The sequence below is a fragment of the Setaria italica genome, chromosome VII (assembly GCF_000263155.2).
Source record: "Setaria italica strain Yugu1 chromosome VII, Setaria_italica_v2.0, whole genome shotgun sequence".
In the NCBI taxonomy this organism is placed as follows: Eukaryota; Viridiplantae; Streptophyta; class Magnoliopsida; order Poales; family Poaceae; genus Setaria; species Setaria italica.
In genome coordinates, this window is record NC_028456.1 from 12,299,372 (window position 1) to 12,314,939 (window position 15,568).

At 43.2% G+C, this 15,568-nt stretch overlaps 1 protein-coding gene across 1 annotated transcript; it reads left to right on the plus strand.

Annotated features, from left to right (window-relative positions):
• The first annotated feature begins 11,251 nt into the window (after positions 1-11,251).
• Positions 11,252-11,951, plus strand: LOC111257939 (22 kDa alpha-zein 8-like). The gene has a single exon (XM_022828484.1). It carries the CDS (start codon positions 11,294-11,296, stop codon positions 11,852-11,854), a length of 561 nt encoding a protein of 186 aa, XP_022684219.1. The 5' UTR covers positions 11,252-11,293; the 3' UTR covers positions 11,855-11,951.
• Positions 11,952-15,568: the final 3,617 nt, after the last annotated feature.

The window sequence follows — 15,568 nt, forward strand, 5'->3', positions numbered from 1 at the left end:
ATAGTCCATTGGGGAAGCGAAATTCGTTGGGAGCTCCAGGATTCGTCGCATTAGACTACTCGGTGTGTCACTTTCGCTCTTGACCTTGAACTCTATCTAAAATGTTTTTTTCCCTTGTTCCAAAATGAATTTTGGCTTGTTTCCCAAGCATCGAGGATGTCGAGTGTCCTCGTGTTGCTGTCCGCACTCTGATAATTTTCGTTTATGAGCTGAAAGCTTGTGAAATTCTAGAATCGAAGTCGCCAGAGTCAATATGCATGGTATGGTTCTATAGTTCTATAGTCCCCCTAAAATTCCTATCACATCGAATGTTTAGATACTAATTAAAAGTGTTAAATATAGATTAGTTACAAAACTAATTACTCAGATGGAGGCTAATTCGCGATACGAATCTATTAAGTCCAATTAGTTCATGATTTGACAATGTTATACTACAATAAACATGTGCTAATCATGAACTAATTAGGCTTAACAGATTCTTCTCGCGAATTAGCCTTCATCTGTGTAATTAGTTTTATGTTTAACTCTGTTTAGTTCTCCTAATTAGCCTTAGAAGATTTGATGTGACATGGATTAGACTTTAGCTTAAGGATCCAAATACCCTAGGTTCCAAATTGATACCAGGAAGATGACATGACTTTGAACTAGCTACGCCGGCTAAGTTTCCGGGTCTAGTAACACAAATCATACAAATTCTAGGCTCACATCATTCCTTTTTGATGGTCACGGTGTGTGATCATTAATAGCGTGTTTGGTTTGCCGGATGATGGCGTCCGGAATCATCGTCCCATATCCGAAATTGTTGTGTGTGAGAACAAAAATGGGACGGCAACTCTGACGAACGAGGACGATTCAAAGCGACCACCTTGTTTGATTGGATTATATATACTACCGGAATAAGACCGTTGATTCCGGTGGTATGATTACAAGAATATACTGCAGCTGCATATATTTGGTCTTTGGCATAATTAATTGTTAAACAAACAGCTAACCAAACCATGAAAACATGTGGCGATGGAAGCCTTAGCCACACGAGCAATACCCGAATCCGTCAACATGCCAGGTCTTCTCAAACCTACTGCACGGCGAAATTCCTAATGGCTAAGCTCAGCATAGCTTAAACCCGAAATTTACGGACAGTCAACGCAAGGACATAAACAAATATGAGTGGAATGGCACTTTCTAATGTACTGATTCTTCTAAATGCGGTTGCACACAGATGGTGATTACTGGGCCTCAGAGATAGGAGAAATTTAAATTTGGAAGGGATAAATTGCTAGAGTATTCTGAAATGATGAACTGTGCTACTGGATCGTAACCAATTAAATATCTTGGGGTTCTTGTCTCTGGATCCAGGCTTCATGTCATGGATTGGCTTCTACTAGATGAAAAGGTGCTTAAGAGACTAGGGGTGTATTTGGATGGAGGGGACGGGACATGGTCATCCTTCCTTTTTTTTGGATGGGATGATTCCACCTGATATTTAGTTGGAGGGACGGGGACGTTCCTGATTTCGTGTTTGGTTGGAGGGACGGCCGAGGGACGAGATGGATGGCGTTTCCATGCCGTTAACTGTGGGTCCCAATTGTCATTCACTTAAAAGAGCATGGGCCCATTGTCAGCTGCCCAAAACTCCGGCGTGCTCCGCCCCTTCTGCCACGACCTGCACTGGCCCCGGCAGCTCCGGCCCCCGCTGCCACGGCCTGCACGGCCCCCAGCAGCTCCGCTCCCCGCCGCCTCGGCATGCTCTGCCGCTCAGCTTCGCGCGCGCCTGCCTCCTCAAGCCCCATCGCCGCCGGCAGCCTCCCTAAGCCACGATGCCACCTGCCTCCCCAAGCCCCACCTCCACCGCCCGCCTCCCCAAGCCCCGCCACCGTGGCTCACGCCGCCACGCTCCCCTGCGCCTCCGCCCCGTCCACACGCTCCCCTTGCTCCGCCGCCGCCCCGTCCACGCGCCACCGTCGGCCTTGCCTATCCGCCGCCCCATCCCCACGCACGGTCGCCCCTTCCCCGCCCTAGTGTGCGAGACGGCGTTAGTGCCGTTCGTGTGGGACGGATCGGTCCGACCATTTTCTAGGGACGGATCCATCCATATTTTTTAAGGAATATTCTACTTTGATGCCGTCCTCGTCCCACCACCCCTCCAGCCAAACACATGCAAAACTGGGACCGTCCCATCCGTCCCTCCATCCAAACACACCTTAGATGGCTGGCAGGGAAGTTCTTTGACAATTGGAGAGAGACTAGCTGTGACGACCCTGGTGAAATCAGCCGAGTTAATCCTAATCCAAGTCCCTAATCCCTCTGTCTCAGCTCCCCTGAGCTTAAGCGCCCAACTCCGGTTCTTAGTCCCGACCCCTGAGAACCCAACCGACCCGTCGGTTCCTTCTGAGTCCCCAAAGGCAGCGCTCCTTTCAATCTTGGAGCTGTGGAACAACCGAGACTGACTAGTGGGCCGCAAAATCTTTTCCCTGGATCTCTCGAGGTAGACGCACTCGAGCAGCATGCGCCACTTCAGAGCTTCTCCGCCGCGTGGCTTAATCCCTCCGACGCCTGCCGCTTCGCCCAGTCGCTGGTCGCGACAGGATGGATTCCCGCGCCCTCCTCCCCAATCGCAGTGGAAGCCCCTCTGCAACCCTTTCCGCCTCGTCTCGCTCGCGCCCTCGCCGGCCGTGCCTTGGTGCTCCGTCACCGCTGTCGCAGAGCTTTGCCGCCTGCCGCGTCAGACCGCCTCGCGGCTCGCGCCCATCATCTCGCCGGATCCCCGGCTGCAAGGCCCGATGCCTTCCGGCTTTTCCGCCGCCTCTCCACAGTCGCGCCGCCCACGAACTCGCTACACGATGATTCCTCCCTCGCCAACCCCGACTCCGGCAGCGTCAGCTCCCTTCTCTCGCCCCACCAATGCCGTGCGCCGGCAATGCCGCTGTTTCATGCTCGACTGCGACGCCGTTCGCCTTGTCATTTCGCCTGTTGCAACCTCGCTTGCAGCGCCTTTCTCCCTGTCACACCAATCAAATCTGCCGCTCGACGATGCCCGCCTCCGCCAAATCTCAGCCCCGGCAAAACTGCGCCTGCACCGCCTTGTCTCCAGTGCCCAATGGCCAAAGACGCTATCTCCGAGGTCCTGTTCCACCGCCCCTCGCCGCTCAATCACCGCCATGGCAGCGCACTCCATCCTTTTCTTCCGGTCTTCGTGCTGCCCGAAATCTCTCTCTTCCGCGCCGCTATAAAAGGGAATGCCAGAGTTCCACCGGAGTTCCTTCACCTTTGCTGTCTCACCGCCCCTACTCTTAGCGCACCTGAGCACTTGCGCTGAAACTCTCGAGAGTTCCCCTCTCCGCTCAAGTCCGCTTCGCCCCAATCCACGTAGCCGCCTGCTCCTCCGCGCTGTGCTAGAGCTTCCTTGTCGCTCACAAGAAGCTCCGCCGCCGCCGGAGCACCGCCGGACATCGCCGCCGCCCAAGCCTTAGTGCTTAAGTCCTTCCGCCCAAGTCTGTTCCTTCCCGACCCCAAAGCCCCACCTATAAACCGAAGGTAAGCTGCCGACCCCTTTTTGTGTCGCTCGACCCCTTTTTCCATCTCGCCCGACCCTGTCTGTTTAGCCGACCCTTTTCCACCTCGCCCGAGGACTCGGCTGTATCCTTTTCCTTGACCCGAGGGTATCTGTGTAAAAGATCGGAATTTCTCTACGTTAAGTCTGAGGACCCCGAACACAGTTATCCCTTAAAGTTTAAGGGTCAGATCACAAGTCTTCTCCCATCCGACCTCTTTTATCCTGTTCTCCACCAACTAAAGTGAACTTCCCCACCTCTTCTGTAGCCTTGCTACAAGTGTCCGAGCTTAAACTGCAAGTGTTGTTGAAATAACCGTCTAAACACTAACTCCTGCATTGCATTCATGTAGAATTACACCTCGCTGACGGCGTCTACGAGCTGCACCCGGCGCCAAAAGACGGAGCTGAAGCTGAGCTACTAGTTCCAGAAGCCGAAGCCGCCCCAGCTGAAGACCAGTTCTCCTCCCCTCCGCTTGAAGGCAAGCCCCGGAGCATGAACCCCAAATTCCTAAACTTGCACATGCCTTCCTGCTTATGTTTGTGCATTTACGTATAGTAGTTGTTTGTAACCATAGATGCATGCCATAGTTCCTGTGATCTGAACACTAGTTTTGTTGGGTCGAATAGTTGCACTGCTTAAATAGGAATCGTTAAAAGCCGAGTGATTCCCTGTCACTCGCGAGTTATAGGAGTTGGTTGTTTTCCATTCTGTTACAACTATAAGGACGATGGACGGGGCAGGGTTTTGGTTAACTCTTTTGGTGGTCGGCTGATCGCCCCGTCTATCTATGGAATCTGTTAAGGCTCGACAGTGGTGTTGTTCATGATCAAGTGTTTGAAAGTACTAACCTCATACTCAGTATGGGATGGGGAAGCCTAGTACCTGATTGAACCTAGACGTGAGCGGTCACCCCACTGTCCTTGGAATGAAGTTCCCCTGCGGCCGCACATGGTGGCAAGTGTAGTCACAGAACAGCAGAGGCCGGGTCTGTGGAACCTTGCACCAAAGGAAGTGGGCCCGACACGGGTTAGGGAATTGATGGGGAAGGTTGACACAGGAAGCGACCCTCGGTGGTGCGTGGATGTCGTGAGGTTAGGTTCACCATGCATGGTTAAAGAACTCGAATCGATTCGTCTGCCTCTCACAGTTTGAGACTGCTTGATCATAATGTCACACTGAGTAATGAAAGAGTCTGATGATGACATGGTCTTGATGTTGAGCTTATATACATAAAGTTGGATCTATGTTTGTTTAGAGTAAGATCCAAATGTAGACTGGTTAATGAACTTAGAATCTGAGCTAAAACTTGAAAGCAAGGACCTAATGTAGTCGCTTTTGGGCAAACAAAACCCCTCAGCCAAAGAGCCTTGCATGTCTAGAAGTGGTGGAGTAGTTCTTCCCACCAGTCGGTTAAGTCTTGTTGAGCTTAGAAGCTCAGTCTTGTTGTGGCTTCTCTTTTCAGGTGAAGTTGCAGCTTCCGAGCTTGCTGCTGGCACTTGGCCGTCCCAGCTCCCTCCGGGTTGGACGGTCGAGTGGGATCCTTCCTCGGACGGCGGGGAATGGGATCATTGATGTCCTGGTTGGCCTCGCTAGGGACGTCCGACCCCGACGAATAGCTTCCGCTTGTTGTTATCTTCTGTTTTGTTTTCTTCAGAACTTGTTAAACTCTGATTTACAACCAAGTGTGTAACAACTTGTTAATCTAATGGTGGACCTGTTGTATTCTCTGGAACCGCTCACCTTTGTGTGGGTCATGCTAACTCGGTCCTGTTAAAGTGGTTAAATCGGATGAAATCCGACGGCACATCGAGTTAACTTGATTAAGGCATGAGTGTCGCGTGTCAAGCGGCTTAACCATGCTTTAGTTAAGTTAATCCGAGGTGGTTCCACCACACTAACCCTGATAAATGATTGTTTGAGCAGCATTCCAATTTATGCAATGTCTATGTACCTTCTCCCAAAAAATATCCTAAAGAGAATGGACAGAACTAGAAAGAGATTCTTTTGGCAAGGAGGGGGGACTAAGAAGAAATATCATTTAGTCAAATCGACTAAAATTGGCATACCGAAAAGGAATGATGGATTGGATATAAAAGATTTGAGGAAGATGAACTTGAGTCTGCTCTGAGATGGTGGTGGAAACTTGAAATAGGTGATGGCATGTGGCAGGAAATTGCTAGGAAAAAATATATGAATGAAGGAGGTTTACATCAATTTAAATCAAATCCTTCCAATTCCCCTATGTGGAATGATCTTTGAAGGTCGGAGATCTCTATCTGAAGGGAGAATTGTTAAAATAGGAAGTGGTCTAGACACTAATTTTTGGAGAGACCCATGGTGTGGGGTTGTACCACTAAAGGAAAAATTTCAGTCCCTTTTGAAGTTTGTAACGAACAAACAGGAAGTGTAGCTAGAATGGTTCCAGAGGGTGGAGTTTCACTTTCAGGAGGTGGCTTGATGAGGGGGCACAAAACCAGCTTAGACAAATGAGAGACATACTCACCTCTTGTGCCTTGTCAAATGACAAAGACAATCCTAAATGGGTTTGGGAGAAATCAGGGATGTTCTTTGTGAAGTCAATATACTCTCACTTATGCAACTCTGAAATAGGAGATCCTAACCGGGAGATTTGGAAAGCAAAGATCCCCCTTAAAATAAAACATTTTATGTGGTTAATTCATTGAAATGCTATCCTAACCAAAAACAACTTGATAAAAAGGAACTGGCATGGGGATAAATGATGTAGCTTTTGTAATTTGGATGAATCAATTGAACATTTGTTTTTTGACTATTCTCTAGCAAGATATATTTGGAGTCTGATTGCATTTATCATTAATGCTTCGTGCAGACCGACCTCTTTTGAACAATTTTGGGCATGGGTTAGAAGATATCTTCCCCATTCCAAAAAAGTTCATTTGGTGGGGTTGTCAGCAATATCCTAGGCTATTTGGAAAACAAGAAACTCAGTTTGTTTTGATAAAAAGCATACTAGATCTCCTTCTAAGATTGTCTGTTTAGCTTCTTCATTTTTGTTGTATTGGGCAGGTCTCCAAAAGCTAGAGGACAAACTAAATTTGGAAGCCGACGCAGAAGCTATGAAGGAAACGGTGCTCCACTTTCACTCTCATACAATGCCACCCTAAGACGCTGGACTGATTCTGCTACAGTAGGGGGGTTCCTAGAAGACTACATCATAGGAAGTAATAGTTGCTAGATCGTCTCTAGAGTCCGTTTCTCGCTATTTAGGTGTTAGTAATGATTTTTGTAATAGAACTATAAGGGGAGGTCCCATCAGGGGGCAGGCCCTTTGTGCCTAGTTGTTGTTGCTCCTTCTTTTGGTGGTTTGTGACCTGTAGTTTATTTTTGCAGTACCTTGCAAACTTTGTAATTTTGTTTCTTCCAAAGTAATGAAATTTGGGCGAGGCCCTTGATGGAAAAATTTGAAGGGAACTGTGGGTCCAAAAAAAGGGGGCATTTGGTGTGTTTCCATTTTCAAGTGTCAATGAAACATTATTTCGAGTATATCCACATTGTTGCTACCCATCTCTTGCAATGTTCGTCTTTGGGCTAAAAGTTTCTATTATTCTTAAACTTAAATTAGAAGTACGTAATGTTGTTGAATTAAATTGGAAGTTCTTAGGGTCTAAGTTTGAAAAATCCTAACAACAAATTTAAGATCTTTTTTGAAAAGTTGGAAAATAATGTTTCAAATGCAAGGAAAAACAAGAACCTATCGGCAACCGAAAGGAGTGCATCTCGTGTCTGGCTGCTTGCTGCCTTGGCAGTGAGCTGGTGTGGAACTACTAAATTGGAATCCCGTTTGCATAAATTTGATACTACTAGACAAAAGATTTCTAGGAGCGGTTGAAAACGCATTTGCAAGGGCGGACTCAAGGGCCGCTATTTCTTTTTTGCAGCTAGAAATAGCGTGTTTGCAGGAGCAGGCCTCGAGCCGCCCCTGCAAATGCTTTTCCAGGGCGGACGAGGCCATGCCCCACCCCTGCTAAAGTCATTTCCAAGGGCAGGTGAGGGGGTGATCTGCCCATGGAAACCAATTAAAAAACAAAAGAAAAAAACCAAAGAAAAAGAAAAAGAAAAATTGCAAGGAGCTGCTACACGCCGGCCGCCCTCGCCATCGAGTCTGAACTAACCAAAGATTATGGAACACATACATAGCATTAACCACCTAAGAAATAACAGATCCAAAAAAATACAAGAAAAAACATAAAAAAATCTCGCAGGGGTCGCTTCGTTGTAGGGCTACCGAGCCTCCATGCGACCATGTCGAGCTACCTCATGCTGGAGCTAAGGAAGAAGCTTCGCCATGGGTGACCCCGCCATTAGATATGAGGAGGGAGGGAGAGAGGAGCCGTTGGTCTTAGAGGGATGTGAGGAAGCAAGGTGCTTGTCACTGGGTGTGGAGAGCTTGGTGTGAGTCTTGGAGAGAACAACCACTGCTAGGTGTGGAGAGCTTGGTGCCGGTCTTGGACGCTGCTCCGCTGAAGCAGTTGCGTGTGAGGGAGAAGGCGCGGGAGGGTGAGGCTGTCGTGGCAATGGGAGGGGGAGTAGGAGGAGGAGGAAGCACTGGCTTCTGGTGCCCTCCTACCATCGTGGCGTGGGGGAGGAGGAGGCGGAGTGACAGAGCAGGAATGGATTGGCTGTCAGGGTGGATAGGAGGGGGGTGGTGGCTGGTTAGGTGGAGAATGGAGATGGGCCGTGTGCCACTAGCTGCCATGGCCCCGTCGAGAGGCCAGAGGAAGTGTAAGGGGGAGAGGGAAAGAGAGAGAAGATAAGGTTGAGAGAGGAAGGGTGTGAGCCAATAGAAGTGCATGGTTTGGATGGTGCAGATCAATGATGTGGCACAACATGTTTCTGTTGTGAACTTATAACATATTTCTGGACTATTAAATGATCTCAAATGAAAAAGTTGTCGACTACAAAGATTTAGATCTTGTTAAGCACTAGCACTTTGATATAGAGCTTGTACATCCAAGATCATTTGAAAATTATAAAAATTTAAGATTTCAAAATTAGAGCCCTTAGAATGATCTTTTGAACTATTAAATGATCTCAAACATAAAATTTATTAACTACAAAGTTTTTGATTTAATCTAACTCTACAATTTTAATATAAAATTTTTATTTATTCGGACCATAGATTGTACTAAAAAGACACATCATTTAAACTTAATCTTTCTAATCCTTAACATCAAATGAAAACTTGTATGTTTGTGACCACTAAATAATCTCAAATGAAAAACTTGTCAACTACAAAATTTTAGATCTCGTTAAGAACTACCACTTTGGTATAGAGCTTGTTTACATCTGAGGTCATTTGAAAAATTAAAAATTCAAGATTTCAAAATTAGAGGACTTAACTATTAATTGATCTCAAACTTAGGTTGTCAACTATAAAGGTTTTTGTCTAATCTAACTCTACAGTTCGATGCAGAGCTTCTCTATAGCCGAAGTCATTTGAGAATTCAAAATTTTTAGATTTAAAAATGAGAGAACTTATAATGAACTTTTGAAGTACTAAACAATCTCAAATGAAAAAAAATTTAACTACAAAGTTTTAGATCTCGTCGAGCTATACAATTTTGATATAAAGTTTGTGTTCATCCAAAATCATATTAAAAAGTTACAAATTTATTTTTACATGACTATTTCTAGGGTGAGCCTTGTCATCACCCGCCTATAGAAATTATTTTTGGGAGCAGTGATGGGTTGACCCACCCCTGAAAATGATCATTTCTAGGGGTGGGTCACCCCATCACCTGGCTCTAAAAATATGCGCCATTTGTTGGGGCGGCTCGCCTCATAGCCCACCCCTACAAAAGCATTTCTCGAGGCGGGTCGGAAGTTACAGTAGCCCACTCCTTTTGTAAGAGCAGGTGACCTTTTGACCCATTCCAAAAAAATCGAGGGGCCCCTACAAATCATTTTTGTAGTAGTGTGATATGTGAAGGAATATTTGTTGACTCATGTAGTAGCACGCCACTTTACAATGCCTCACTTCTTCTTTTTTAATGAACCAAGCAGGAAAGATGTCAGTTGTAATATCAAAAAGATACTTCTCATTGTAGTAAATCGTTAAGTTGTTAAGATTGTAAATATGTTTGAAATCTTTTAATAAGTTGACAAATCTGCCAGACGACCACTATCCACCCATCATATAAAATTGGCAAGTCTAGCATACGGATCAATCCATACTTTTCAATGTCCTAGATACAAATCTCCAGCTGAACCGTTGACAAATATGGTTCATTAATCACTATTTTGTGATGGATTATTAGTGATCCGTGATGTAATTTATTCATCATAGATTACATGGTTATAGATTATATGGTTTCTTGCAGTGGCAAATTAACACCATATTGATGTTGTGACCCAGCAAGCTTCCATACAAACTTCTTGAACAACTAAGCTTAGGGTCACCTTTCTTCTTAATAGTTTATCCTTGATCAATCCTTATGTACTTTTCGCTTTCCCTTTGATATGCAAGTCCACAATCAATGCAATGAGACCATATATCTCTTTTTCTTATTACAATCATTCCTTGTCATATCTTTACTTTTACATGTTTTTTATGACATGAGCTTCACTTTGTCATTTAAATAAAATTCTAACCAATTAAAACTCATAAACTCATTAGTCCTTTAATTTTTTATGTCTTTCAACTACCAAAACCTGTGAAAGGCCTAGATGCACTTTCAAGATTGGCTCTCATATTCCTAACAAAAATGAACTTAAAACCAAGATATCTTTTATTTATGACACCATGGTGATCTCATCCACACATAAAAAATTAGATCATTGTAACTACCTGTCCACCATGAGCAATTTAGCATTAGTGGTTGTTTCTAGTTCGGAAGGGATGCCTTGCGACAACGGACAACTACCGGTGATGACAATTCACCCATGTATAAATACATCAACATCAATCAGTACGTACCACTGAACTCATTTACAATCATTCTTTCATTTTCATTTACATCCATTTTTAATGCTTGCAATGTGGATTTCTAGAAATGATGTTAAAAAATTTATTGAAGAAACTCTATCATACTAGCAAACTCTCCGATCTCTAGAATGAAATAGAGTCTAGTGAATTATCGTGAAAAACGAGAAATGATAGGCTCTAGATTAAGAGGGGTTAGTAGTTAGTACACTTTAATTTGGACTATCAACCATAGTTGATGGCCCAAATATACATTGGATTATCTAGATACAGACTAGACCCTTCAAGCAAACAAAAAGGAAAAAAAAGTATGAAACATCGAGTGTCGTCACATGTGGAATACATGCCAATAGTGGACAAAACTAGTTGAGAAAATTGTAGATCCATGCCACCCGAACTCAACATTACAAACTCAGTTCCACAAAGCATAAACCAATTTGATGTGGCATATTTAAAGTTAAAGTAAGCATATCTACATGATCCATTTATCAAGAAAAGACAATAAAAAGAGGCAGGGCTGCCAAGTATATAGCGTTATCTTGCCAATACATACTAAATATACTTCCAATAAAATGAGTCATCAGAATTGTAATCAACTCAATGACATGTCATCTATGCTTATCTAAACTCCTAGAACTTTGTTTGCAAAAAGCCAAAACCTTGCTTGAGGTACATGATCTCCACATTCTATAAATAGGCCCCAAATCATGTGCTAGTTCATCACCCATAGCAAGAGCAAACCTAAACACTGAAAAGCATTAGCAAACTCTCAGCAAAGATGGCAGCTAAGATATTTGCCTTCTTTGCTCTCCTTGCTCTCTCGGCAAGCGTTGCTTCTGCGTACATTTCACCAGTGAGTGCTCTTGCCGCAACCGCTAGCCCCCTATACTTGCCCCAAGCTACTACTACTCTGTTGCCAAATGTGTTCAACCAACTGGCTTTGGCAAACCCCATCACCGCTGCCTACTGGCGGCAACAACAATTCCTACCAAACATCTTCAACCAAATGGCTCTGGCAAACCCCATCACCGCTGCCTACTGGCAGCAACAACAGTTCCTGCCAAACGTGTTCAACCAACTAGCTCTAACAAGTCCTATCACCCACTGGCAGCAGCAACAACTGTTGTCCAGCGTGTTCAACCAAGTGGCTTCGGTGAACCCCATCACCACTACCTACTGGCAACAACAACGATTGCTGCCAAACGTGTTCAACCAACTAGCTCTGACGAGTCCTATCGCCCACTGGCAGCAACAACAACTGGTATCTAGCGTGTTCAACCAAGTGGCTTTGGCAAACCCCTACTTGCAGCAGCCCTTCATTGGTGGTGCCATCTTCTAAATGATGTATGAGTTTGTACTCCAATAATAAAGTTTCACATGCCAATAGTCATGAATTATCATAAATAATAAACAAAGATGATTTATTGGCATCCTTTTCTTTGTTTATGTGTGTCTTATAATTGTCTGTGTCAAAATTAAGAATCCACATCTTTGAATCGTAAGGTAAAAGGCATAAAGTTTATTGTAATAAGTGCCAAGTACATGGTGAGGTGGTGGGCAGCTTAGAATAATTCAAGCTTGACTATACCCAAAGTTTGGGTAAGGTTCTATACATGGTTACATCTTAGTAATTACTCTTTTTTTTCTCGCCATGGAACGTTTGAAATCTTCTGTGCATCACGAGGAAAAACTAAATACTAATAATGATGAAATAGTGATTGAAAAGCATATTTGCTAAACATCACGTGAGCCATGTGTGCTGTAATAGGATGACTAGCTACAATCAAGGCTCACGTGTGCTGCAATAGGATGACTAGCTACAATCAAGTACACTGGTTCTGGATCTCATTATTTTTTTATTTTGGATCCGTAAGCTCTGAGAGACCTAGCGAAGAATATGCTGATATCTTTTCAAAGTAGGCCTGCATGTCATTTCTCTTGGGGTATGATCCAGTTCAGGGGCCATCCCATATGTGAATGCTTAACCAGTCCCTAGCTACTGTACATATCATGCTACCTTAATCAATTAACTAAATGTTCTGTCAAGTTATATATGATATACCCAGCCTAGATGATATTCTTAGAAAGTCTCTACCAAGTAACGGGCCTTTACTACCATATCACGGAGCAATTCAGGATTGGCAAAGATGCTGAAAGCATTGCTTGATCGAAGATGTATGGGCATGTGTGCTTCTGTACTCATAGAAAGTACGTGAGACGAGAGTGGTGCATCAAATGCCTTTGTTGCAAGGCAAGAGTACTTACTATTTTTGTAGAAAAAAAGGAGAGGCCCAATTGCAAACAATTAATACATGGTTAAGATATACTTTGGTAATCTTTTGGAGATTTGGTTATCAAAAAATGAATGATAATTTTTTTCAAATAACATGGATGATAATATAATAATGCTGGGGCTCATAACTCATGAGGAACCAACAAGGAAGGGCTGGGGTTACAGTAGTAGGAAGTTAAGAGGCTTTGTTGATGAGGCTACATAGTCAAATACTCCCTCCATTTTTATTTATAAGGCGCACACACATATGAAGATTCAAACTTTGCAATATTTGACCAATAATTTGACTATTAACTTTTTATTTTTATAATGTAAAGTTATTTGGTTGGATTCGTAATCAAATATAATCTACAATGATTACGAGTTTATAACCATAAACAATATAATATAAGATAAACGAGTTGTCAAAGTGTTATTTGGAAAACTGTACCAAATCATACCATGTCTTATAAAGATAGATGGAGGGAGTACTTGTTCACTAACATAGATCAGTAGAACAAAATCACTAGCATGTGAGATATTTCATTTGTAAGTTATGACTTATAGAACAAGTCCTAGCTATATTTGTGCCTAAGTTCAGTTAATACAAAAAGATTCGAGATCCACATTATCAAATCACTACATTACAAATTCACCTTTACAAAGTGCAAAATAAATTGACGTGGCTAAGGTTTTGACATGTGTAAATATGAACTCATCATAGCAATGACACTCATGTATCAAGAAAATACAAAAATAAAGGCAGTTTGCAGTATAAAGTTCAAATTATCTTCCAAAACATAACGTGTAATCCAATAAAAATAAAATATAAAATGGATTATTAGATGTCAAAACTGACTGCATGACATGTCATTTCTAGATTATCTGGCTACAAATTTGTTTGGCAAGGGCCAAATGTAGCTTGTGCTATACAATGTCATGTTTCTATAAATAGACCCCAAAATCAGTAACGTATCCATCACCCATATCATCGAGGCCAACAAGCATTATAAAGTAAACATACTACCATATTCTCATCAACAATGGTAACCAAGATATTTGTGTTTCTTGCTCTTTCAATGAGCACCGCACTGCGTTCACTATTTCGCAATGCTTCCCACAAGTGGTTGCTCCTATCTACACCACATTCCACAGTACTTCCCGTGGATGACAACTATGGAATCTGTTCTACAAATACAAACTTAATTAAAAGTCTACATTAGTCCTAACAAATTAATGAAATAAAATTCACACACTAAATAATCTACTATCAAGTAACATACCCTACTCTACTCCTAACTACTACTACTCCATCGAAAATTGACAGCAAATTGGCACAATAAAAAAATATATCCAAACAAGTACACTAGCAACACCAATCTATACGCAACTAATTTCACTAGAAATCGATGGGAACTGAAGTGGAATGACCTAGGGCACCATTTAGGGTTCCACAAAAATGCAGCCAAATCAAGCTATTCCAACGAATGGAATCGAGAAAGGGAAGGTACCTTGCTTGACTAGGATTCGGTCTACTCCTTGGTTGATTTTGCCGGATTGGGAGGGTGTGAGGGCAGAAAGGGAGGGAGGGAGGGAGGGAGGGAGGGAGGGAGAGGGTGAGGGGGAGAGGGAGAGGGAGAGGGAGGGAGAGAGAGAGAGCGGGCGAGAGGGAGAGAGAGAGGAGGGAAGAAGGAGAGGGGGAGAGAGAGATCCCCTGTTCGAACAGAAGGAAAACGCTGAGGGAGGGTCATGCACCACACGTGCAATATGCCCAGGGCACGGCACCAAACCTCACGATGCCGCATTTGTTAGTGTTGTCCTACGCAACACGGTCTTGTGACGTTTGGTACTGTGAGTTTACACTGAATTGGCTTCACGACACGTTGGCACTGACATGTCACACAACGGCGCCAAAAGTCACATAGCCGTGCTATTGACCAATGTCAGGGTCCATTTTTGGGATTGTTTCCGCCTGGAGTCCAAATGTAAAATTCTTACAAAACAGAGCTAAATTGCAAAAAAAATATGAGTGGGGTGTAGTGTGTAGTTTGCTAGTTGCTACACATCTGCAACGGCAATCCATGAAACCTCATCATTGTAGCCATCGTCCCATGATCACAAATAAACCAAACAAAACGTGAAGTGGGGGATGCGCTTTGCTAATAACTTGCAGGCTGCAGGTATAGTGTCAAGGAAAAAATCATTTTACTACCCTCACCAATACACTTTGTCTGCTTAATCCTTCAAAAATAATCTTGGCTCGATTCTCCTCCCCTCCAAAAAAAATATTTAAGTTAGTCAATCTATAATCTGATAAGATTTTCCTTTTCTATTTCTCTATGTACCAGTTGGGTTTTACGTTCAAATTTTGTAAGAAGACTTGTAACATGATGTAGAAAATACTTTAGGAATTTTGAAGATTATTTTTTATGCAGTTTAGTATTCCTAGGATTAATTTTGTATTTAATATTTCTTAGCTATGAAAAACATTAATATATTTTTATAAGACATCATATTATCTAGTCGCTTAAAAAATTTAAACTTAGTCTTAACCTATACAGGGAGAAAAAAATACAATTCTTACTTAGGGGTAGATTGAACAAACTTATAGTTTGGGAGAGTAAACCAGGCCTAAAGTTTGTTCGGAGGCTTAGATGGAGAATATGAATTAGTGAGGATAGTAATGGACTTGTCTTGTGAGTAATAATAGGCAGTTTGGGCATAGGAACATTGGATTAAATAATGGAGAGGTAAAGCCTGCTAGAGTGTTCAAATCAAGCT

Coding starts and splice junctions, on each gene's coding strand:
- LOC111257939 (XM_022828484.1), top strand. CDS start 11,294: ATGGCAGCTAAGATATTTGCCTTCTTTGCTCTCCTTGCTCTCTCGGCA.